This window comes from Cydia fagiglandana, chromosome 22 (assembly GCF_963556715.1).
Source record: "Cydia fagiglandana chromosome 22, ilCydFagi1.1, whole genome shotgun sequence".
NCBI lineage: Eukaryota > Metazoa > Arthropoda > Insecta > Lepidoptera > Tortricidae > Cydia > Cydia fagiglandana.
The window spans coordinates 2,595,879-2,622,614 of NC_085953.1; the positions used below are offsets into that span (position 1 = coordinate 2,595,879).

At 38.6% G+C, this 26,736-nt stretch overlaps 2 protein-coding genes across 3 annotated transcripts in view; one reads left to right on the forward strand and one right to left on the reverse strand.

The window, feature by feature from the left end:
• The window catches only part of LOC134675562 (vinculin), an 83,011-nt gene extending 72,228 nt beyond the window's left edge, over nt 1-10,783 (forward strand). Inside the window, exons 21-24 of the mRNA XM_063533842.1 lie at nt 2,422-2,534; nt 3,476-3,566; nt 6,092-6,156; nt 6,595-10,783. Coding sequence (XP_063389912.1) covers nt 2,422-2,534; nt 3,476-3,566; nt 6,092-6,156; nt 6,595-6,702 — 377 coding nt within the window. The 3' untranslated portion in view covers nt 6,703-10,783. The remainder of the gene's footprint in view (nt 1-2,421; nt 2,535-3,475; nt 3,567-6,091; nt 6,157-6,594) is intronic.
• A 1,378-nt stretch (nt 10,784-12,161) lies between these two features.
• The window catches only part of LOC134675547 (talin-2-like), a 75,004-nt gene continuing 60,429 nt past the window's right edge, over nt 12,162-26,736 (reverse strand). The window contains exons 67-79 of one of the 2 annotated variants that reach the window (XM_063533809.1): nt 26,123-26,253; nt 24,496-24,635; nt 24,035-24,100; nt 21,597-21,708; nt 21,275-21,362; nt 20,078-20,243; nt 18,693-18,779; nt 18,322-18,442; nt 17,530-17,565; nt 14,856-14,968; nt 13,972-14,062; nt 13,520-13,584; nt 12,162-12,771 (exon numbers count right to left, since the gene is read on the reverse strand). In XM_063533809.1, the coding sequence (XP_063389879.1) occupies nt 12,673-12,771; nt 13,520-13,584; nt 13,972-14,062; nt 14,856-14,968; nt 17,530-17,565; nt 18,322-18,442; nt 18,693-18,779; nt 20,078-20,243; nt 21,275-21,362; nt 21,597-21,708; nt 24,035-24,100; nt 24,496-24,635; nt 26,123-26,253 (1,315 nt within the window). In that variant the 3' untranslated portion in view covers nt 12,162-12,672. The remainder of the gene's footprint in view (nt 12,772-13,519; nt 13,585-13,971; nt 14,063-14,855; nt 14,969-17,529; nt 17,566-18,321; nt 18,443-18,692; nt 18,780-20,077; nt 20,244-21,274; nt 21,363-21,596; nt 21,709-24,034; nt 24,101-24,495; nt 24,636-26,122; nt 26,254-26,736) is intronic. The other variant, XM_063533810.1, reaches the window with a different exon arrangement.

The window sequence follows — 26,736 nt, forward strand, 5'->3', positions numbered from 1 at the left end:
AAGATTTGCAGACATAAGAGTTTCTTTTTCTATCACAAATGGTCAAAAATACGCACAGATAAATAATCGCCAGCTTTAAAATGCAAAAGTCGCAACACAGGAAATAAAATGCAGGATATAAGTGGGAAGGGACAGCCCGTGGAATGCTCCAAATACACATCGGACCAAGAAATTGGGGGTGGAATACCAAACGAAGCTCCTAAAAATACAATATTTGTGAGTCATACACACACAGAAAAACAAAAGTTGTCTCTTTCAGAGTATAACCCTAGTACAGTCGGCGCCAATAGTAGCGAATAGAACACCGTCCTCAATCTATTTACCTATATATCTGTCATCCTCCAATAGCTTAACAAATATCTATAGTTGGTATTGAAAAGTATCTCACACAGGGGCATTTCATGAACTGTTTCAAGTCAATCATATGATTATTTTTTAAATCCATTGTGACAGAAAAAAAATCTTACACATGCGAGTCTGTGGCCATGAGTAAGCCCATTCATAAAAAAAAAAAGAGTCCTAAGAAAATTCGCATTTGTACGTACTTTGTTATACACAGATACTAATCGTACATTGTTTGTAAAAGTATTAGAGAATTGCAGATTTGACTAGCTACTATTGCAGCTGACTGTCTCAGGATATATCGTCCCGGCTTGGCATATTGTAACAATTGGCTTTAAACTTATACAAATATATGTAAATTAATCAAAGCTTAAAGCTTAATTTAAGCTTAGCTTCCTGCAAAAATTAATCTGTTACTAAGTTTTAAAACTTATGCGTCTATGCCTATTGATATTCGAAAAAATAAGGGCAGATTTAGACGGCGCGCGAACTCGCATGCGATTTTAGTTACATTGTGGACTGTTGGTTACGTCCAATTCAACCGACCGACCAAAACCCGCAATGTAATGAAACTCGCATGCGAGTTCTCGTATGATCTAAATGAGCCCTAAGTGTATATTTATGTTTTGTTATTTATTAACTTATCAAAGTTCTATAAATAAAATGATCTGAAAGAGCAATAAAAACAGGTTATTCTGTACGGGAATTTGACATAAAGTGACCTAATTGAATTGCTCTTTATGTAACATTTAGATAGCATTCAGTATACTAATGATATGGGTATGTATAGACTCCCTGCGTGCCAAACAGGACTTCTCAAATACAACCTACCGCGCGCTTCTATATAGTATGTACTATTTGTGTTCGTATGGACACCGCCGTCATACCATACCAGTAGTTGTGTGAGCTATTGTACATACACGTCATAATCAATTATAAGTACATCACTGACTGGAATTAGAAGCACGACAGTGCCCTAGCTATGTTGAGCAGAAACGGACGGCAATACCATCATTTTTGAGCCTGTTTTGTGCCGCAAATAGACAACCGGCTGGGCAAAAAACGTTTACGAAATAACATTGCACGATTGACGCGCGCAAAATTCAAATGTGCGGAAAATCTACAATACACGCAATAAGATTAATAAAACGTAACAAATAACTTATAATACCATTATATTTTCTGTGCACATGTACATTGTCAATGCAAGTGCTACCATCTACCGTTCTCTTCGGTACGTCTCCTTGTGCATAGTAGGTTCTGCCATCTTGTGGGCTACATCGGAAGCATAAACGACACATTTACGCCTCGCGTCAAAAATCTGACGGCTCCTATGCTGCCCCCTATAGTTCATGCACGGGGCTTATATGCATATATAACTGTGTCCATGCTTTAACAGCATATATGTACAATATCACATAATATCATGTCTGTATATATCGCTATCATGTAATCGTTGTCTGCCCACCGCTTTCCGGACAGTGGTCGCTATGAACCTGAGTGGTAAGTTGCTTGTTGCAATGTGTACCCTGTGTGTATGTGTTTAGAGTTTATTTTAGCTGCAACTAGAGAATAATTAGTAGTTATCAGCAATAATATTTAGGTATATTTATGTACATCTTTTTTATTAGGTTATCTTCTGATTTAACCCTTTTCAATGACTTGAACTTTTTTTTATGACTTGAACTATAGCGGGCCTAATATGGTCGCGCTTTAGTCGTCTAAGTATAGAAGTGCGAGAGTGACGCATGCGCAATAGACGATAAAAGTGCAACCATCCTATCCATAATGAATAAGCACAGGTTCAGATTCATTCTTTTCAATCTTTGTTTGAGTTACGAGTATCAGGACTTTTTCTGAAATGCATTGATGAAATGATTTAAATCGTCATAATGTTATTCATGTTTTGTCACTCGTTGTATACATTTAATAATAAATTTTTCATCATTTATTTTCACTATGTAGTGCATGTTTTTCTGCACTCAGTTTTTTTTGTATAATCATTTTCAAAATACAACATTATCGACCATTTAAAATAAACCCTATCTTCAACCCGCTAAAGTCCATTGTCCATTGCAGGTAGCAAGCGCGAGCTGATCGCAACGGCGAAGGCGATCGCCGAAGCTTCTGAAGAGGTCACGAGGCTCGCCAAGAAACTTGCGCTGGAGTGCACCGACAAGAGAATTAGGACCGTAAGTATATATGACAGTAGAGTTGCTATTTGTTTGCATCGAGTCCTTTATTTAGGCGTGATAGTGAAACTAGCTCTAAAGAGCGCCGACAAGAGAATTAGGACCGTAAGTATATGACAGTTGAGTTGTTATTTGTTTGTATCGACTTTTTTAGACGTGGAAGTGAAACGGTATCTAAAGAGCGCCGACAAGGGAATTAGAATCTTAAGTGTTTGATATAGAGTTGGTTTTTCAACGGCGAAGGCGTACGCCGGAGCTTCTGAAGAGGTCACAAGGCTCGCCAAGAAACTAGCGCTGGAGTGCACTGACAAGAGAATTAGGACCGTAAGTATATGACAGTAGAGTTGCTATTTGTTTGCATCGAGTCCTTTATTTAGGCGTGATAGTGAAACTGGGTCTAAAGAGCGCCGACAAGAGAATTAGGACCGTAAGTATATGACAGTAGAGTTGTTATTCGTTTGTATCGTGTCGTGTAGACGTGGTAGTGAAACGGTATCTAAAGAGCGCCGACAGGAGAATTAGGATCGTAAGTATTTGATATAGAGTTGGTTTTTCAACGGAGAAGGAGATCGCCGAAGCTTCTGAAGAGGCCACGAGGCTCGCCAAGAAACTAGCCCTGGAGTGCACTGGCAAGAGAATTAGGAGCGTAAGTATATGGCAGTAGAGTTTTTCTTTGTTTGATTCGTATCTATCAAAAATACTCCTGTTAAACTCACTGAATTAGGACCGTGAGTACAAAATACTTGTGTCGGTTTTCCTTTAAGTCATACTCGATGTTAGAAGTGGCAATAAGAAAAAACCGGCCAAACAAACGTGATTATTTTACTGTTTTTTTGCGTAAAGGTACGGAACCCTTCGTGCGCGAGTCCAATTCGCACTTTGCCGGTTTTTTCTTAGCATTTTATCCGAACATGTGATCTAAATGTCCCGTTTTATTTCAGAACCTGCTGCAAGTGTGCGAGCGCATCCCCACTATCGGCACTCAGCTGAAGATCCTCTCAACTGTCAAGGCTACCATGTTGGGAGCCCAAGGTAAAGTGTCTTTCTTGAAGCTTTCAGCGAATTACAATAATATTATTATGCTACTATTGTTAGTCATTCACACATTTTTTACTCTTTACTTTGAATTTCTATACTAATATCGTCGGGTGACAAGCAAAAGTCACTAAGTACTATCAAAAAATTAAAGTAACAATGCACTTTATTACACTTGTAACACAGTTTATTGTCCAATAATTTCAATGGTGTTAGTTAGTGACTTTTGCTTGTCACTCGACGATATAGCCTTGTTTTTAAATTTTCTGTTAATTCAACTTTAAATTTTTATACTTGTTCAAATAATTCTGCATTTAACACTCGCCACTGTTAATATTATTATACACCTAATTGTGTTATCAGACTGTATTTGACAAAAAAGAATGCTATATTATATAGCTATATCTTTTATTATTTTACACCTACTTAAACTTGACGAGTAATACTTTCTTTTCTTGAACGTTGCTTTATTGAAAAAAAAAAGGAAAATACGTCGGTGTAAGCCAGTGGTCGGCAACCTTTAGCAGCCAAGGGCCACATAGTAGTTAACGCAGATGACGCGGGCCGTACTTTGTTAATATTTATGACTTTACGAGGCATTGTCGTTTGTCACTATTACATACGAAATAGCCAAGGCGGCACACGGGCCGCAAGTGACAGATTCACGAGCCGCATGCGGCCCGCGGGCCGCAGTTTGCCGACCGCTGGTGTAAACCATTGAATCTAAACTAAGTTTCACGAACCATTTGCCCAATTCAGACAAATGTAACATTTTGGCAATCCGGATCAAATCTTTCTTAAATAATAACTAATTACTGCTTCGCTAACTATGCTTCTTGCTTCCTAACAGTCGGCATGGCGGATTTCAAAGGTATTTACCGCTGGGCTATGTGGTTGCACCGTGTTCTCATCAAATACTCACTGTATACTCACTGTAGTCAAACTCAAGACCAGATAGAATAAGTTTTTGTCGCACGAGTGTTTGAGAAAATGAAACATCGATAAATCTGTTATCGATAAGTCTGTAACAGATTCATAATTAAAAGATGTAACTTCTATTTGCTAAATTACTGACAAATTTTAAGAACGCAAATCAAACATACCGGTACATAATATCTTTATTAAGTACTTTCAAAGCAGGTAGTGTTACAAACAGGTGTTACATACATATAATTAAGTGCTCCACTTTTGGCCGTATGAGGCATACAAATATTTAACGTGAGATTAGAGTTATTAAGATGACAAATTAATTGTCATCTTAATAATAAAAGCCAACTATTTACATACTGCGTGCTCATCAAATAATGTCAAAATTCTAATTGTTAAATGTTTATTTAGTGTACTTAAAAATAAAAACGTAAACTGTAGTATACAGGGCCAAAAGAATAAAAAACTAACAAAAGTATCAAAGAAGATATCGAACGTATTGTGTACTTCGCGGTAGGTTATTAAGTTATTGATATTATACAGTGTTATAAATATCTATGATAAAGTTAAGGTAACATCGATAACAGACATGTCGATATTTCATTTTGTCAATCACTTTATTTTGTCGCAATGACTTCTATGTCTGCTCAAGACATTTCGTATAAGCACTGAAATCACCGTATTTATCAGTGGCGGCGCGTCCATAAAAGCCTATTCCCACCGGCTTGCCTGTTTTCGGACGTTTGAGCAGAGTTGTAAAGGAAATATGTAAGCCTAAAATTAGCTCCGGCTTGCCTATGGTTATTTTTGACGCGCCGCCACTGGTATTTATAGCACTCATAATAATGCATAGCATATACACCACACTTCTCATAGTAAATTAACCCTTTAGTTCGAAGCGGCAACATGCTTGCCATCATACTTAAAACAAAAACTCATCTCTACTATAAGAATTACGGTTCGAAATCGAATGACTAGAAAGGAATGTTAAAGGGTTAACACTTTGAGTGCCGGGAACCCGCCCGGCGGGTTATGTGTTCATAGTCCCTTTCCTCTACAAAGCGGAAAAACGCTAAGAAATTTAGAGGGCGTTGGCGAGTTGACCTTGACGCCTTTGATAAGAACTGGCGGGAGACGGGTCAAGACCGGGATACGTGGAAAGGGAGGAGGGAGGCCTCTGCCCAACAGTGGGACACTCTAGGCTCATATAAATAAATAAATAAAAATATTTTTTATAAGAGTTCAAAACACACTACTAAACACACGAATATATATCGTCAGGTGACAAGCAAAAGTCACTAACTAACATCATTGAAATTATTGGACAATAAACAATTACAAGTGTAATAAAGTGCATTGTATGTGCGTGTATATTGTGGGTATGAATAAAGAAATTATCTATCTATCTATCTATATATCTATATATCTATCTATCTATCATTTTTACTTTAATTTTTTGATAGTACTTAGTGAGTTTTGTTTGTCACCCGACGATATGACGAGCCACGAATCTCCTACGCAAAACCAACGCCAACGCGTCATGGATTGGTCATTCAAGTAGAATTAAGTTATTAAATACTTATTTTGTTTTACAGGGAGCGAGGAAGACCAGGAAGCGACGGAGATGCTGGTCGGAAACGCACAAAATCTGATGCAGAGTGTAAGTTATTTATATGTTTAATAGTTATTTGTTTTACAAGGGGGCAAAGTTGTTGTTTAACCGCTCGTGCTAATATTGATACCCGAGCAAGCGAAAGATTCCAAAATTGGAATATTGAACATTGCAATACTCGGGTTTCAAAGCACGAGGGTTAAACAAAATTTGCCCCCGAGTGAAACACAAAAATTTTCACCACACCAACCCGAAGCAAATGTTAAATATAAAATATCAAAAAAAAAAACAAACCAATTCAAATGCAAATGAATGTTATTAAATATTTATCATCCAAAATGAATGAATGTTATGAAAGTGAAGGAAGCGAAAGAGGTATGTCAGGATCGTAGCAAGTGGAAATCCGTGGTCTCTGTCTACCCCCCCGGAAATAGGCGTGATTATATGTATGTATGTAAACTTACAATATTTTTCTTTTTTAATCAGGTGAAAGAGACAGTAAAGGCGGCTGAAGGCGCCTCAATCAAGATTAGAACCGAGCAGGGTGGCTACAGGCTTCGCTGGGTGCGCCGCTCGCCATGGTACCAGATCTAAATGTATGCGAGAAGTAAATGCGATATATATCTTTTGCCACTGCATAAAAATGTACTTCTATGCAGCCAGATCTGTAAAACCACAGACTAGAATAGAAACATAGGTACTCTATCGAGATTAGAACCGAGCAGGAAGTTACAGGCTTCGCTGGGTGCGTCATTCACCAATGTACAGTCAAGTGTAAAAATATGAGTCTACACACCTTATTCAAACATATGTCCCATAGTTCCTAAGTCGCTGATATAAGACCTATGGGACATATTTTAGAGATGGTTTTTGCATCCATATTGTTACACTCAACCGTACCAGATCTAAACGTACAATTAACGCAATGGTACCAGATCTTAATATCTACCAAGAAATAATGTAATAAGTGAACTGATACCTTTCTATACAGCATTAAGGCGAAGGAAAGGGGTACTTAAGTTGTGTACAAACAGCAAGCTAACTGTACATAGGTAGATCTTATTACAAAAGGCATAAGGTCCACCGATGTACAGTTAACAGTGTGGGCGTTGGTACTAGATCTAAATCTGCATAATCAACGTAATGAATGAAAACATTTATTTTCAGGCAACTATTGGCCCATAGATCCCTCATTACCCTATTACCGTATTAGGTCTTATTGACCTTAAAACTAGCATAGATATTATTACAAAATATATCTTAACCTCGTGCCGCCCACCATACAAAATTATAGCCAAGGAAGTTAGAATCTTATTGTATTTTCAATTAGGTTTAATTTCATTTGTACGAATAATTTTGGAGACAAATGAAATTCTACCTACTTTGTTTTTAATTAAGGTTCACATTCCATCGAAACGAAGTGTACATCCTAATGTACATTGGGCGGCACGAGGTTATAACTAAAAACACAATTATGGCTGCGATGCAGTTCGCAACCCCGCAGTGTCAGGGATCCGGCCGCGGAACCGCCGGAACTTGGCACCCTTCGGCCAAAACTCCTCCTTGGTGAAGGTCGCTAGATGTTGTAATGATTGCATGGTATCAGATCTATCATCAGATCTAAACCTTCCGAATCAACGATATGCATAATACCTAGTGCTAAATTTCCACAATCAATGCAATACAAGTATGTGAATATAATCAACCAACACAGCATAAAAATGTGTTATTTAATTTTACTTATATTTTACTGGTTCTGTACCCCAGATTTCTTATAAGCATTCATATTGAACTCTATCGTCTTAGTTTTAAAGTTCAAAATGTATCTGGAAAGCTGCATGAGATCGCATAATATTTATAATACTTATAATTTATACCTTAGGTTGTTATACAAAAGTGAACCTTAATGTAACAGAATTATACCCATTTTTATAAAGCAACATGTCTGCTACATTTTAGTTTATTTTTGTACGTTCGATCATGCAATTAATAATATTTTAGTAACACTTTCATAAGTTATGAAACGAATCATAAACATTTTTTACATTTGTGTTCGTTCACCGTCAAGTAAAAAGATAAATTAAACTGTATGTGTATTCTACAAGGATGAAAATCGCTTGGCGGCTGGCATTTTTTTTTTACAACGAATTATTTTTTGAACAAAGTGTGATGAGGAAAGTAAGTGCCATGTGCTAGTGCTTTATAATATAATATAGGTGTAGAAATTGATGCTAATAAAATGTTTTCGAACACTATTAGTATTATTATGGTTGTGAAGTGAAAACTTCTTTAGCGGCGCTGTGCACTTTTTGTGATGGCGGAAAAATGTTAAACTCGCGACAGCGTAAGACGCTTCGTAAGACGGACACGTGACCTGATCGAAAAACTGTTACAATGTCATTGAGTCTTCACTTCTGCCGGCACTCCCGGAGTGCAACCCGTTGTTTTTTTCTTGTCATATACTGCTTTTAAATGAACTTTTACAGTACAAATGGTGCTACTTTACTGCCCTAGGGCGGTCATTAGCACATTACGTGCCTATGTCAAAAATTCAAATGGCCACATGTAGTGTAAAAAATGATGTACGACACACGTGCGAATAGGTAATTTCCTACTTTTCGTACTTGAATCGTAATGCACTATTACGGCATAATTTGGCAGCTAGTAAGTTTTTTCTACTAATGGTGTTCGAAAACCGTATGTTAATTCATATCATGTATTTTTGTATACTAGAATTAATTATATAATATTACATTTACAAGAATCTGATATATTCGTGCTATTTCGTAATATAAAGTTATGCGTAACACACAGTCGCCATCAGATATATCGGAGCAGCCAAGGTGTTCACAAATATCTGAACACGCCTCTATTGTCAAGGCATTAGAATGCGCGTTCAGATATTGTGAACACCTTGGCCGCTCCGATATATCTGATGGCGACTGTACTATGCAATGTATAATTATACTTCGTGTCAAATATTTGTATATAAAAAGGTTATTAACTCTTGCTATAGGGTCAATGGCCTTTTTATGACTACATAATGGTTGGTATACTAAGTAGCAGGCCTTTAAATATCCACCCTATGCCTTTAAATATAAGGTTGAATTTTAGGCGCTTTAGTTACAATTAAGAATGGATGTAGTTAGTAAGGGAGTTATGGTGCGATTCATTTTGTATTAGACAAGAACAATTAGTAACAGTTTTTATTTATGAATTTAGGTTTATTTTCTTGTCTTCCCAATAAGTTGATGTCGTATGAGTCAAGTTGTCAATATATATATTATTTTACAGCCAAAATATTGCTGATAGTTTAAACCCCTTTGTATGTAGGTATTTGTGTACTGTGCAATGTTGCAAGTTAAAATGTCCTTCTTGGCCGTTATGATTTCATGTGTGTCCTAAAAAAAGGACATTGGGCCTTACTACTACTGTATGTACGGTCTTACGGCGTTAAATGAAATGAAATGAAAATAAATTTATTATTCATAACATGCAGTTCACATTCGTTATTCATAAACTCCTGTCAAGTCTAACAAGCAATTGATAAACGTTTGTCCGTATCTGTCATTTAGATATTTCTGTTTTAAATGGTAATAAAATTAAACATAAGTTTGCTTAATTTTTGAATAAGGGGTTTAGTTGTGACGTTTCACAGTATTAGAAAATAAACAGTATGTCTTCCGGTTGTGATGTCCCATATATAGTATATAATGTACTGTTGTACTCGTATTTATCAGACAGGCGTAGCCTCGCCTTATGATTCGCCTTGAGAGATTGTCTTGTACAAAATGAAATAATGTATATTTTTGTATGATCGTGTGATTGGTATACTAATGAGAATAGGTATGGGTTTGTATATATTCTGTCTTTGCAAGCGAAATTATTAGGTTTTTATGAGTGTCCTATTAAAAGGACATAATGATTCTTTTTAACAGTAAATATGGAGTTAATTTGTTTTTGAATAATTGACCGTATCCATCAGTTTGAACTGTTTTTGTCCTAAAAATAGGACATTTCGGTCTTGCCAGGCCTTGTGTCATAGTTTATCTTTGGTATCCTTGAGCACTGATGAGTGCATCCCTACATCTTTACTTTCAAGTCACTTAGCGCCACTTGCACCATCCCGCTAACCCGGGGTTAACCGGTTAAACCTAGAATTACCATGGTTACCAGTACAATTTCACACTGAGTTAACGGTTTAACTGGTTAACCTCGGGTTAGTGGAATGGTGCAAATGGGTCTTAGTATTGACACGTTTGGACAGCCAACATTTTAGAGTAGCATACGAAAGGTTAACCTTACTTGCCAGGAATGTACAATCAGCTGCAGAGATAGTTGACCCCCCTGCAAACAAATGCAGGGGGGTTAGTTATCTCTGCGGCTGACTGTACTATACTTTTTATAGTATTTTTTTGTAGTCTTGCACACCTTACCTTGACTCTTATAATATAACCTTTTCACCAGTAAATAATGGAGTAAAAAAGGTTAAGTACATTATACATAGTACATAGTAAATAGATTTAAGAGTATTTAATATAGAAGATTTATTTAACTTAATGTAGGAAATGTGCTAAATTGTCACTAAATTTTAATAATAGCGTGATTTATTAATATTTTATAACTTTTTGTTGCCTTATTGATTATTATTTATTCTAATAAAGGATTATTTTTACTTTGGGCTTTTATTTCCTTTTACTTATTTTAATTTGGTAGTTTTCGGCTTAAATGTAAATATAAATATGAATTATTATTGTTATTTACAACCTGACTTCGCTTTTAACACGAGTGCATAAGGTTTAATTTTGTTTGCGCTTGGTCGCCTTGGTATATGAATATTTAATTAATTCTATAATGGATATAAAGAAAGGACGACTAGCGCGAGGAATTACGTACGTTGATCCGCCTATTCCTATCTCTATCGCACGCGCGTAATTATATTGCTGTCCCGCCCATGATGCCGGCGGTCAATGGCACTGTGCAAGCGGGACAGCAATACAATTATGCGCGTGAGATAGAGATAGGAACAGCCGGTTCAAAGTACGAAATTCCTTGCGTCCTTTTTTTAGCACATAAATTATATATACTTAAGAAATTATTATTTATACGAGGTAGTTTCTACTTGGCCTAAAAAGTAGTTTCATTTAATACCAATCCTTTTATCGCAATTTCATTATAGTCAGTCGCCATTAGATATATCGGAGCAGCCAAGATGCTCATAAATATCTGAACACGCACTCTAACGCCATGACAATACAGGTGTGTGCAGATACTTGTGGGCACCTTGGCCGCTCCTATATATCTGTACGACAGTACGCATTAAATTAGCTAAACTGAAAATCGTAATTCAAGACCAAAAAAAGTAAGACAATTAATGTTGCCACTGCAATAATTTGTTTGTAAAATAGTAAATTCCTTTTTATAAATAAACACACAAAGATAATTAATTTATTTATTGGTAATTTTACTCCTACGATTTAAAAAAGTACTTTTATTTACTTATTTTTACATAAATACAAGACGCGCTAGTAAAAAGTGGCAACATGGACTTACTTTTTTTGGTCTTGAATTACGATTTTCAGTATAAATGGTTGACATTAACCGTAGGCTACGTCCTGTTAGATGAGCTGAATTAGTAAATATAATATATTAAAGAAAAATATAATATTTATTCTTATATATACATACTTGGTTTTATTTATGGATCTAAGAACAACATAATTTCTTATCTTTTGCACCTAACTCCGACTTGTTTGCCGACGAAAGTCATAAACTTGTTAAAGATTTTTTACGTTTTTGCGAACAAACATCCAATAGCTAGCTTATTAATCGCTCTATTATTACTTAGGTACTTAATTTTACTACTTAATTTTACAGTGCATTGGTGTTAGATGTAATGCTGTAAAATTTAATTTCAATAAATATCAATATCAACATATTTTTACGTATACAACATTTGGTATCCTTCATCAGAAATAGTTTTTGCTTACCGAGCCCTGCAGCCGCCACGGTGGATAAACATTCGATTATATGTTTTTGTAATAAAATCCAGATTAGATAAAATATAAAATCTTTATTAAATTAAATTACAAATGGCACTTGTTAACCTTTTGGACGCCAATGACCGATATATCCGCACCGCAGGTTCAACGCCAAAGACGGATTAATCGGTCACAGACACATCACAGACCACAAAGCAACATAGACCTACGTGCATATGCATAAAGTTCAATTTCAGTTTTGACACTTCGGTGACGTAATAACAGATAGACTTTACAAAATTGTTAAAATAAAAATTATTTTTCTTTTCTTAACTTGCATGACATACAATGTACATCTGGTCTCCCGCGATACAGGCCTAGCCTAGATACGGGGACTCCTGGAATCTCCGAATGTCAAGTTGGTTATGCACAACTCTTATCAGAAACTCGTGTTGTTATGTTACCACTGTATTCTTTCTGTGCAATAAAAATATTTTTTACTTTTTACTTTTGTCTTGCGACGCGGCGTCGAAGAGGTTAAACATTTCAACTTATTGCTACGTATACATCTTTGGTCCCCTCGTCAGTGGTAGTTTTTGCGAACCCAGCGCATCTTCGGACCGCCGCTCTGAGAGCGGATCTTAACTGATGCGCTCGCCGCTGCCTTCACTACGTCTTGGATCTGGATAAGGAAAAATAGTAGTTTGTGTTACAAGGGATCAAAATGATTATATTTTCAAGGGCGTACATTGAATCCTGAGTGTAATGAGGCATTCAAGTGTTAACGCCCAAGACAAAATAATTTTGATACCGTGTGACACATATTGCTTTTCACATCAACTATGAGGAAATTGTTATGTTCCAAAATATGAATTATTTGACTTAGTTTGAATATATATAGTATGCAAGAAAGAAAAAATCGTGTCCTAGAACAGAAAAGTACAATTTGATCCCTCCTTGCAGCGAAGAAAAGTGCCACTTTGATCCCACCTAGCGGGGAAGAAAAATAGGTGATGTGAAAAAAATATTTAGATCACAGCGGTTACACTCAGTTGTATTTTTAGTCGATAGGCGACATGTTTCGGGCCCCCCGGGGGTCCTTCTTCAGGCTGGAGTGTTCGCGGCGGCTGCACAAACATGATGCCAATAGCGACTAAAAATACAAATGAGTGTAATCGGTAATCGTTGTGTTCTAAATATTTAAAATATGTGTCACGAAAGTTTAATTTAGGAAATAAAATGATGAATGTATAATTATATAGGACTCCTCAATATTATGAGATGGGCCATTCAAACAATTTAAATTTTAATATTATCGCGTGTTGAACACTTAGTAAATAACTAGGGTCGAAAACCGGTATATTTTTTACATAATAATGAGATGAACAAATTAAAAAAATTAAAGTATTCAGTTAGGAAAATGTACTTACGCTCATCATTAAATTCTGGGCGTTTCCTATCAGCATGTTCATCGCCTCAATGTCCTCTTCAGAACCTGGAAGAAATCGCATTCATTAGTAAGCCTATTGCATTACACTAATTAGAAGGTTTGTACACGATTGCCTACTCTTCTAATATAATGACACCTATTTAGGTATGTCATTTATAATGAACTACAATCTTTATTATACAAATTTAGAGAATTATGCGACGTCTAAAGGGGCCCACTGATTAACAGTCCGCCGGACGGCATCGGCCTGGCAGTTAGAAAATTTTTTTGACAATTCCGAACAACTGACGGCGATATCGTCCGGCGGACTGTTAATGAATGGGCCCCTTTAGAAAACTATTACTATAAAAAATCATATGAACATCGTCTTTTAACTTTACTTCCCCTCTCCACCCTGATACTGCCAACGAGGGCTTGGAAGACGTCACTCACCTTGGTGTCCTAAGAAAGATCCCTTGACAGTGGTCAACATCTTCAACTGGCCACTGATCGTGGGGATCTGGTCACACACTTGCAGCAGATTCTGTAAACAAAGTGAATATTGTCTTCGTTCGACATCTTGATTTTTTTTAACTACCTACCTTGTTTTTAAGAGTACCAAAAATAATAGTGTACTTTAGAGAGTTATTGTCATAGTACAATTTGTAGTCACAGTCAATTTACTGCCATCTTTCGACAGATGATTAAAACTTTTAGAACGCCATTTGACTTTGATCCTTAGGGCTCATTTAGGGCCAGTTGCACCAACCACATTTAACAGACTGATCAACGTCAGCCGGCGCGCCCCGGCGCTTTACTATGAAAGTTTCCATACATAAAAATTTAGCGAACTCTTTAACGATACGAACAGTTTGGTGCAACCGACCCTTAGACGGTGCGAGAACTCGCATGCGAGTTTCATTACATTGCGGGTTTTGATCGGTCGGTTGAATTGGATGTAACCAACAGTGCGCAATGTAACTAAAATCGCATGCGAGTTCGCGCGTCATCTAAATCAGCCCTAAATTCTTTCACTGATATGTGTTCAATTTGTTAAATATCAAAAAGTGTCGCCATCTACTCGAGAAGAGGCCAAAGGTATGGCGCCACCGCTTGAAAACATGGCACCATACCTTAAATCATATCAGTGAAAGAATAAGGCTCAAAGTCAAATGGCGTTCTAAAAGTTTTAATCATCTGTCATAAGATGGCAGTAAATTGACCGTGACTAGAAATTTACTTTGACAATACGCCTCTATTTAAATAGAGGCGTAGAGGGCGGGGGGGGGGGGGGGATTGAGGTGTAAAGTTTTGTCTCTCTCTTTGACAGTACTAACCGTTCTTATTCTCATATCCGTACACTCGAGCGCCAGTTTTCGCGCCAACCGCGCTACTTCGTGGGAAGCGGCAACGATCGCCTTCGATGTTGATATCACCTCGCGTTTCTTATCTAAACATGGAGAAACAAGATAGTAAAATAAGCATGATGCATAGAAAATTCATGAAATTGGAATCTCTATCATGCAATACTTGTAATACCTTTAGGTACCCTATTGTTATTATAACGGTACATAAATAAAGGCGATTTCAATAATTTCTTGCTTTCTTTCTCGAAAGAAGAACAAATGTTCCCTTTTGAAATATTGAAAATGTGAAATTTAAAAAGCAATTGATATCCTGATCATGATAGAATTTCTGGTGATGCCAATTTAATAATGGATATTAAGAACCGATGACTCGGAATAATGGAATGTATGGGTAATTTATTTATGGCTTTTTCCAGGATGGTTTCTGACTGTGACTGACAGGAGACCTTACAATTTTATTCGACGACAACCGAAAAAAAAATAATGCGGTAAATATGAAGTGCTGTGAAATTGAGATTTGAGGCCCGTTTCTTAAAAGCTTGTTTTTAATACAAGTGGAAGTCCCTTGCCCTGTTTATCAAAATCTTAACTGTAATACAAGTGAAAGTCCCTTTTTTACAGCTTTTGTTAGAAAGGGACTTCCACTTATGTATTACAAGTTACCTACAAGCTTTTGATAAACAGGGCAATCTAACAAAAGCTGATGTCAATCAAAAGTGACATCCTCTCCTCTTGTATTAAGCAAGTTACAAGCTTTTGAGAAACGGGCCCTTGGTGCTATGTTGTTATTTGTGCTGTAACATGCTTCATTCCCATATCCGTTGGCAGGGTGCATCTTTTGGAGTCTCTTAATGGTTGAACTATCAATTAAGACTATTGACACTGACATTGACATTGACACGTGAACTGCCGCGGTGACGAGCGAAACGATAAACGAAAAAAACAGTTTTTTTTTGATAATGATTAAACACTCGAGATAGCGATGTGACGAGTCCACTTTTTTTCGATTCGAATCATTCGAATCGATTCGGCCACTGATCCGAGTTGAAATTCGAACTGACTCGACTCGACGGTTTGCGTGGTTCGCGACAAGGTCACGGGCCGCGGAGCCGCAAACGAGTCAAGCGGCAGTTGTTGTAAACAGAACCTTCAGGACACCGAATTAAGGTTTATTTTTCAATGGCCATACTACCAGTGAACTCGACTCGGGATGGCGAATCAAGCGGCAGTTGTTGTAAAAAGAACCTTCGAGCTACGGAATTAAGGTTTATTTTTGAATGGTCATAGTAACAGTCAACTCGGATTGAAACGGCGAATCAAGCGGCAGTTGTTGTAAAAAGAACCTACGGGCTATCGAATTAAGGTTTATTTTTGAATGGCCTTAGCGTACCGTTGACTCGGCTCGGAGAGTTGGTGAATTGGCGATTCATTCGCCGAGTCAGCGGATCGGATACCAAGTTACCAGTCAGTTTAGTGGCCGAGTTGATTCGGATTGCCAATAGTCTTGATTCGAATCAACTCATCTGTAGGTTGATTCGGATTATTCGAATCAGATAACTCGACTCGCCCATCGCTAACTCGAGAATTTAAAATAGTGCACAGTAAATACAAATACCTATACACGCATCAGCTCCAAAAGCTGACAAAAATATGAGATTCCACACAGTAGGTATTCAAATTCAAAAATATTTAGGTTTCACGATGGACTCAGGTCTAACATGGTCACCCCATATAGACGCAATTTGTGACAAGCTAGCATCTGCCTGTTTTGCTTTATCTAGACTTGCACCCACCCTCACACCAGACAACCTCAGAACCGCCTATTTTGGGTACTTTCACTCAATATTAACCCAAGGTGTTGAGCTATGGGGTACGTCAGCAGACTGTGACAGACCATTTAAACTACAGAAGCGGGCTCTTAGAATAATATCTGGTAAGGCCTACGATCACCCAGCTCAAGCATTATTTAAGGAGCATAAAATCCTCACTCTGCCTTGTATCTTCATCTTAATGGCCTGCCAGCATGTGAGGTCTAATTTGGACCAATACACAACGCCCGGTCAGTGTCATGGTAGAAATACCCGGGGTGCACACCTGCTACTTGTCCCGCACCGCAGACTCGCTAAAGCCCGAAAGTCACTCGCTGTCCTAGGTGTTAAGATCTATAATACCCTACCTACTGAAATGATTACCTCAGCGAGCGATATTATATTCCATAATAAACTTAAAAAAATGTTGGTTGACCTGTGTTGCTACAGTGTGAATGAATTTATTTTAAGGAAGTGTGAATGAGCCTGAAAGAATAATATTATATAAAAAAACGGAGATATTAAATGAGTAAATATAAATAATAATTGTAGTTCATGATAATAAAAACTGTATTTATTTAATAAACTACAGAGACAAATCTAACATTGTAATTTATATTTAACCGACGTGTAAAATTTGTAAAATTTTATCAATAAATGTATCTTATCTTATCTTATCTTATCTAAATTTCATTGGCGCGCAGAACGATTTTGCTACGTCGCTCACTTCACCACGGCACTTCTGTCTTTGAATCAAATGATTTATTCATTCCTGTAGAAAGCCAAACAACCCAACAGCCAGATGACATTGATTCAATTTTTTTTTATATTCATACCCGAGTCTTCCATCCAACGAGCATTTTGACCAAATTCTGGTTGAAGAAAGTTTGACAAAATAGTTAGTAACAAAATTATTTATCCAAAAATTAATTGGAAAATTCCCAAAATATAAAATTTATGTAGATACTTATTATACTTCATCCCAAAATACTAAAATTACACAAATATTAAAATTACAGTTTTTTTCTATTTCAGGCTTCAGCTCATGCAAACCTTTTGGCGCAAAAGACATAAAATATGATATATTCTGATGACGTTTAAGACTCATTTAGACGGCGCGTGGACTACTGCCGTATTCGAACTTCAAGATATTCACAAGAGACGACACGTATTAGATTCATTCTAGATACGTCATAGTTTAATAGATATCAACTAGTTCTCTTTTGCAGCGCAATTCGGCCAACCAATGTCACTTTTACGTTAGATAGAGTAAGATATCTATTAGATGTGAATTGGATCTCTAAGCCATAAGTATCCTGTGGAAAACGTTCAAAAGTATCTCCAGAATCGCGTAAATGTCAAATTTGACATGTTAGATCTTAAACATATCGTTATCGTATCTTGGTGATGACTAAAAGATATCTAATAGATGTCTATTTCAAAATCCGAATCGGGCCCCTAGCATGAGTTTTAGTTTAATTGCGGACCATTGAGGTTATAACAATTCAGACGACCGATCAAATAACGCAATGTAATGAAACTCGCATGCGAGTTCTCGCACCGTCTAAATGAGCCCCTGGATACTAACATGTGTAGTTATACAAATAAATAATAGAATTGGAACGTACCGTCATGCATGTGATCCGACAGTTTGGCCATAAGGACAGCCATCCGTTTCGCCACAGCGACTATCTCGTTGTCCCGGGCGGACCACTCGCGGACTGCCGCGTGGAGGTTGAGGGCTGCGTTCTACAAAACAATTTGTAATAATAATATTGGATCAAGGGTCAGATGCAGAAGGCGGTAATTTTGGACACGGCGCGTATAGTACGTCAATTCCTCACTCTGGGGCCCTGACCACCGGCAGCTTCACGTCAAACACGTCAACTGACGCGCGCACCTACATCCCAATATCAACCTTCGTGCAATCTAAAGATTTTATGATACCTAATGATAAATATCACCACCCCTACCCCCGTACTGACTGCACTGCACTTACGTATATAGGTTGATCAGTTTCTCGCTGTTTCTGGAAGATCATCTCACCGCCGAGCACGGATTCCACCTCCCCTGTGGCACGGAGGATCTGGAACACCAATCCAAACATTAGGTCTATGTGGAATTGAAGAGAAATGAATTCGCATGACTTCAGATAGAATGGCATATAGACATAAGGTCGCCAACCTTCGGGATGGAGAAGGCACTTAAAGAAGAAGAAGAAGAAGGAGTTGAATTGATCCTAGGGTGATGGCACCATTAGGAATAGACAAGGACCACTAAGCGTCACTTGCACCATCCCACTAACCCGGGGTGAACCCGTTAAACCGTGAACCCAGTGTCAAATTGTACTGGTAACCATGGTAACTCCAGGTTTAACCGGTTAACTCCGGGTTCGTGAGGTGGTGCAAGTGGCGCTAATAAGATCATAAAGAGACTAGAATAGGAAGGGTCTAATTTCACCTTGTGACCTAAATAAAATAGTCAAACAGTGAATGTCACTTCACGCCAATAAGCTGGCACTGTCCACGCGCAATCTCTTGAACGTCATAGGGTCTGATAACTTTGCCCCGCAGCTTATTACTTAGCAGGAGCCCCTTGCTATGCTGCCCCTTACAACTCGCTGAGGGCATGCTGAGGGTTAGTTAGCCTTTGATAATATCATCTCACCTCAGTGACGTTGTCCCTCCAGTAAGGCATTATGCTAGCCGGCAAGGTCCGTGTCGGCTCAGCCTCTTTAAGTTTCTTCTGTGTGGCTGTGGGGGTCGCGCTGGGCGTTCTGTGATGACATGCTGACGTTGATCAACCTCATGCCCTCAGGGTCATGTATCTCACCTCAGTGATGTTGTCCCTCCAGTCAGGCAGCTTGCTAGCCCGCAGGGTCCGCGCCGGCTCGGCTTCTTTGAGCTTCTGCTGCGCGGCTGTCAGAGCTCGCATGAGCTCTGGGTCGCGCTGGGCGTTCTGTGATGACATGCTGACGTTGATCAGCCTCATGGCCACAGGGTCATGTATCATACCTCAGAGATGTTGTCCCTCCAGTCAGGCAGCTTGCTAGCCCGCAGGGTCCGCGCCGGCTCAGCTTCTTTGAGCTTCTGCTGCGCAGCTTTCAGAGCTTGCATGAGCTCTGGGCCGCGCTGGGCGTTCTGTGATGACATGCTGACGTTGACCAACATCGCTCAAGCAAACCTTGGGTCATGTATCTCACCTCAGTGATGTTGTCTCTCCAGTCAGGCAGCTTACTAGCGCGTAAGGTCCGTGCCGGCTCAGCTTCTTTGAGCTTCTGCTGCGCGGCTGTCAGAGCTCGCATGAGCTCTGGGTCGCGCTGGGCGTTCTGTGATGACATGCTGACGTTGATCAACCTCATGCCCTCAGGGTCATGTATCTCACCTCAGTGATGTTGTCCCTCCAGTCAGGCAGCTTGCTAGCCCGCAGGGTCCGTGCCGGCTCAGCTTCTTTGAGCTTCTGCTGCGCGGCTGTCAGAGCTCGCATGAGCTCTGGGTCGCGTTGGGCGTTCTGTGATGACATGCTGACGTTGATCACACGGTGTGCGAGCCTGGAAATAATGGTAGGGTCAGGGCCGTCTTAAACTATGCTGGGGCCCTTGGGCATATAAGAATTTGGGGCCCTCTTGGGGAGTAAAGAAAGTGAATTAAACTAACATTTTTCTACTATAATCTTCTATTTATTATGGCTAATCATACGAGCCCCGATGCATATGTTTTCGTCAGGTGACCCCATTTTTTGAGGTTCTCGCGTTTGTTCAAAAATAATGTTTTTGTTTAAAAATTACTAATATTTAATGCTTATACTAATGTAATTTAATTTTATATGGTAATACTCTGCAATAACTAAATCCAAATACAAGAAATACCGTTTGTACTAAAAGAAAAAAAATAATGTTTTTTTTTTTTTTTGTCGGGTAGGATTATAACATATGTGAAAAGGGCTATTCCCAGGGAAAGCAATAGGGCTCTGCCAATGTACTGACAATTTTGTTTCGAGCCCATGCATGCAGCAGTGCTGTAAGAGAGGACAATATGATTTGGACAACGTTTTTGAAAAGTCCTTTTTTTCAGCAATAAAAGTCTCATGCAATTTTATTATACGATCAAAATAAACTACATTAAACATTGCTATTATGGTTCCCATTACTGGGTCATTATATGTTCATGTGTAAAATTTATTAAAATAAACAAAATTGTTGCGCGGAACTAGACGAAATCATTTGCATCGGGGCTCGTATATACTGTTACTGTCTGTCCTTCGGGGCCCCTCGAGGATGGGGGCCTTGGGCACGGGCCCCATGTGCCCTTATGGTAAAGACGGTACTGGGTAGGGTTGAGCAAAATATTAACAATTGTTTCATAACCAAAATTGATTATTAAATTAGACTAGGTACATTACTTGCGTTGTCTTTTAATCGAAACAAAACACTGCAAATACCTATTTGATTGTCAGAAGGCAAGTGGATATAATAAAGATACCTTCACACTATGCTTGTTTTAAGGATTCGACCGAGAGAGCTATAATAAGAAGCAGGAGGGTTATCACAGCTCTTTTAAATAAAAGCATATAAATACTTACTTTCTGATAGCCGTAGAGGTGTTTGAGCACTTTTGCAGGTCATTCTGATGAGCAGTAGACTCTTCTTTCATACGCTGCATAGTTTCCTCTGAAATATAATGTCATCTTAGTACATAGTATTAGAACATTGACGATTTCGTATGGTGACGCTGAGGAAGGCCCATGCTCACATATCTCAGCCAAATAAGATAAAGTTTCTGTCGTGTCGTACGAGGGAGTTAAAAGGCTGGCCCAGCAAAAAGAAGAGTGGCGATTACTCCACCGACAAGAGCATAGCTCTTAAATAGTGATGATGATGATGAAAAAGAATTAGGATGCTTACCGGCAGTTTGTACAAACTGCATGGGGTCCACGGCGCGGTCGCATAGGTCTCGAACCTTGGACAGGGACTGCGAATACTGCGCCAGCTGGGTTCTGTATTCTTCAACAACCGCCTGCATCACACAAAACATATTACTCCACTTTTACATTTATATTCACCAACCTAGGGATTATCACGTTGCCAGGTCTCTTGATATTGCAAATAGCCAGTAGCGTGCCTAGGGTTTTGGAGTAGGGCAAGCCGAAAGATATGTTTTCGTAATAACTGTCCAATCTTCACTCTTCGGGGTCAAATGCATCTGCTAGCGTGACGAGGCGAGCTAATCATAGCGCACTGAGGGCATACTATTACTAGATAATTGCTAAAGTTGCTAAAAGAAATCACTGCACACATATGTTTACCGGAATTCATGTGCCTCTTTATTGCTCCAGATAAATTATTTAAATCGTTATAGCCAGAAGTATTCCAAACGTTAATATCGTTCGAAAAAAATATGCAACACCAGCAATACATCTTATTTGTATGGGAACAACCAACAATCCAATGAGTTTTGTAGACGGCCCTACAGAAATTTCTCTTACGCGACTGACTTGACTGAGAAATACACAAAAAAATAAATATAATATATATAATATTGCTGGGTGTTGGTTTTGCCGCGGAAATTAGGTCCCGTTTTTCGACAAAGGTCAAAGACTTTACCTTGTTTTGGTTGACTAAAACGTGGACGCATTTCAAACCGTCACAAGGAACCACTTCTTGATCCATTGTTAACACTTATTAAACTAAGCGCCACAACAATGAACAAATTCACATTCACTATTTAATCAAATTCACTTAAACAAACTTTCGTTACTTTCGACTCGACCACTGACTCGGCTCAACTAAATAATAATACACTTGAAGTAAACGCGAACGCGCGCTGTGCGAACTTATGCAGCTAACTTCACACAAAATCCAAGCATAAATCGTCTTATAAAATTGCTATACATACCAACAAATAGTTACATCGTTCTTTGACGGTTTGTAGGCTGATAGTGCCCAGAGCGGGACGAAAAAGCAAGCACGGTTGCAAGCCAACGAGTGCGAGTTCGAGCAGGATAGCTAGAACATCCTCCGCCTGATTTAGTTCGCGCGGACGAGGCGCCACGCCGCGGCATAATTTTGCAACACGCTTGTGCCGCGGTTCGAGGCCGCTGTGGCTTGAATTTAATAATACGGGTTCGTTTGGCGCGCGATTTTCAAAATAATCTTTATTGATCTTATCACTACGTAATTTCGGTAAGGCAATTAGTTGCCTTAGGGCAAGCCCGGCTTTTGGGCTTGTATGGAAGTCCCGCCACTGCAAATAGCCTCATACACGCGAGAGAATTTAGATAAATACCACAGGCGGGGTGACAACAGCGACCGTATTACACGATACGGGCATAAACTAGCAGCAGTGCCCCGTAGCTTAGCAAAGACGGCAAAAACTATACACGTCATGGGCCCCTCTGTGTATAATAATCTACCAACAGTAATAACAGACGCACCTAGTTTGTTAATTTTTAAAAATAAACTTAAAGCTTGGCTTGTTGAGCGGTCGTTCTATAATATAGAAGAATTTCTGACTTCGAAATATTAATGATAAAAATAGAAATCTACGCAAGTAGCTAATGTATTTAATTTTAATTTTTAATGTTATTTGTACTATAGTTCGTTTTTTTTAGCATTAGAAAGAACTTGAAAGAAGGTAAGCGATCTTGACATGTCTTTTAATTGAAAAACGCTTTTTAAAAATCAGTAACAATTACTTATGAAAGCAGGAGAATATAAATGATCGTATTAGATTCATAATTGTTACGTATTTGCCGTAACTTATTTTTAAAATGTGTTTTTCATTTAAAAGACACATCAAGATTGTTTACCTAATTTCTAATGCTAAAAAAAATGAAGTATAGTTATGTAAGCTGACATGTAATTACCTATTGCCAATAAAGAATGAGTATGAGTATGAGTATAATATACAGGGATCGGAAATTCGGATGCTTTTATACCTAAACTTAGCAAATTCCCGGAAAAAGCTCAGCAAGTACCTATATGGAGTCGGCTTCTTAAAAATATTATTTTGATTATTTAAGTTCCGGGATTCCGGGATCGTATAGAACATCACAAAATAGTGATAACTGTCAAAATATTTAGTTTATGACTATTTTCAGCGATTTTGTTAACATACCAACACGTTGGTAAACAGTTTTAACACTTTTAATTACACTTGTTATTCAAGTGTGTATGTTTTCGGATACTTACATCAAAACATGCTTTCTATCCTATTGGCTATTTTTAGCTAGGTTTAGTGGGACCATTCGTAAAATGCGCTTTTCTTAGGGCCTCAACTTGTATGGAAAATCTGTCCCATCTGGATTATTTTCGAAATGAATAATGTTTTCAAATGTTCTTACCGTCTCAGTAGGATGCATGACTCTCTTTTCTGCAGCTTTCACCAACATCGGGGCCAACAATTCAGTCTGAAAACATAGTTTTAATGATATTCTCTTTATTTTAATTCCACAAATCTTACCTATAGATAAAATGCATCAAAGTATAATTAGGGACTGCAATCCAGATCCAACTTGAATAACAATGAATCTTAGCATTTTTTTGAATCGAAGTTATACGCAGTCGAAAAGTTGCAGTATTCACACTTATAAGGTTTCTCCATTGTGTGGCATTTCATGTGGCGCTTCAGCGCCGATTTATCGATGAAGCTATACTTGCCGCAATATCAACTGGCGACTGAGATCACAATGCTATCTCCTTTACCCTTGTTAAGACCAACCAAGAGTGAAAGAGATGGCATTATCATGCGCGAACAGTCATGACGTTTCAAGCCACTCTGAAGGTATTTATGAAGATTATTTACCTGTTTAGTGGATTGACGCAGCTCGGTACCATCACCGCCCTGTACATCTGCGATAACTCGTGCTGTCTTTGTCACTCGGCCCAGGTGTGCGAGGAGATCAGCTATCTTTCGCTCCAAAATGAACTTGCGTTTCGCTTCATCTGGTTAATAAAAATAATATATATGTAAGCTTATAATCGTCCTCGGCGGACTTTCTCTGATCAGATCGGGGAAATCCTGAAGAAAGGCCAGGTCAAGAGCACCCTAAACCGGCGAGCGTGTATGAGGAATGTTATGAATGTGAAGGAAGCGAAAGAGGTATGTCAGGATCGTAGCAAATGGAAATCCGTGGTCTCTGCCTACCCCTCCGGGAAATAGGCGTGATTATATGTATGTATGTATGTATGTTATAATCGTAGATGCAATATTTTTATAAACAAAACTTCCGTGAGTCATAGACATATTAAATACCTATTCGTATATTAAGAACAGGTCGCTCACGTATCTTATAGTTCGTTTTTTTTAGCATTAGAAAGAACTCCACAGAAGCAAGCGTGCAGTTTTTATCAGGCTCTTTAATTGTTAATAATTATTGAATTATCTAATGTAGCATGGTCAATACATATAATTTACTTTAAATTATTACCGCTAAAAGTGTCGGATTTGGAACCACAAGCTTACTTCTGCGAAGTTCTTTCTAATGCTAAAAAAAACGAACTATAAGTCGAAAAACGCTCGACATGTTTCTCTCCGTACCGAGGAGTATCATCAGGAGCTTGTGTTGACGGTGACGGACCGGCGCAGACTGCGGGCCGCAGCCCTCCGCGCCACGGGGCCGTCCTCTTCACCGTCAATGCAAGCTCCTGATGACTCGACTCGGTACGGAGTGAAGTGAAACATGTAGCGCGTTTTTCGACTTAAAATACGTGCGTGACCCGTTCTTAATACGTATATTTAATATTCAATGTTTTTCTTAATTTTAGGTTAGGTTCAAATAACCTACCTCTACAATTAAATTTTTGCCTCGTCACCTGATTGCTACTCATAACTGACACGCTACATACCTCTTTCAGCATCCACCAGTATATCCATGTCAGCCAGTGCCTCTTCATCTTCTATCCGATCTTCCACTACCATGGTCACGGTGCTCCACTGCCTTGGCCAGTTCATTTAATCGGTCCATCAAGACACTACGGAGAGGATTTGAAGATACATACCTCTCTCAGCATCCACCAGTATATCCATGTCAGCCAGTGGCTCGTCGTCTTCAATCAGGTCTTCCACCACCATGGTCACGGTGCTGCGGTCCACTGCCTTGGCCAGGTCTTCCAGTCGGTCCCTTAAGATACATACCTCTCTCAGCATCCACCAGTTTATCCATGTCAGCCAGTGGCTCTTCGTCTTCAATCAGGTCTTCCACCACCAAGGTCACGATGCTGCCGTCCACTGCCTTGGCCAGGTCTTTCAGTCGATCCATCAAGATACTACGGAGACGATTTAAAGATACATACCTCTTTCAGCATCCACCAGTATATCCATGTCAGCCAGTGGCTCCTCGTCTTCAATCAGGTCTTCCACCACCATGGTCACGATGATGTGATCCACTTGCTTTGGCCAGGTCTTTCAGTCAATCCTTTAAGATACATACCTCTCTCCGCATCAACCAGTATATCCATGTCAGCAAGTGGCTCTTCGTCTTCTATCAGGTCTTCCACCACCATGGTCACGATGCTGCGGTCCACTGCCTTGGCCAGGTCTTTCAATCGGTCCATTAAAACGCTACGAAGACAATTTTATTCGTAAAAATCATATAAGACAAGGGAGGTATCCGACCGAGTGATTGCTTTGTCAACCGACTATTCTGATTGTAAATATACTAATCAAAAGTGATCAGGTTCGTATATATTTCTAAAGTAAAATAAATGATGATGAAACCATCTTCATCAGACCAAGCGACTTTAATTATCAAACAACCATAGAATTTTATGAGGGAATTTCTGCACAGAAATTAAGTAGCAATGGGGTCCATATTGAGTCGCATAATAATTGATTGTCCTAATGTAATGTTACGCATAAAACTCTTTTTGCATAATTGTTATTGTGCTGGAAATATTAACATTGCTGAAAAATTATAACACAAACCTAACCTAAAAATATTTTCGAAAATACTTTCTGTTTCAGCTAGAGAAAAAATATGCGAAAAGAGATTTATGCGTAACATAACATTATGACAATCAATTATTATGCTATGAGATAGGATCC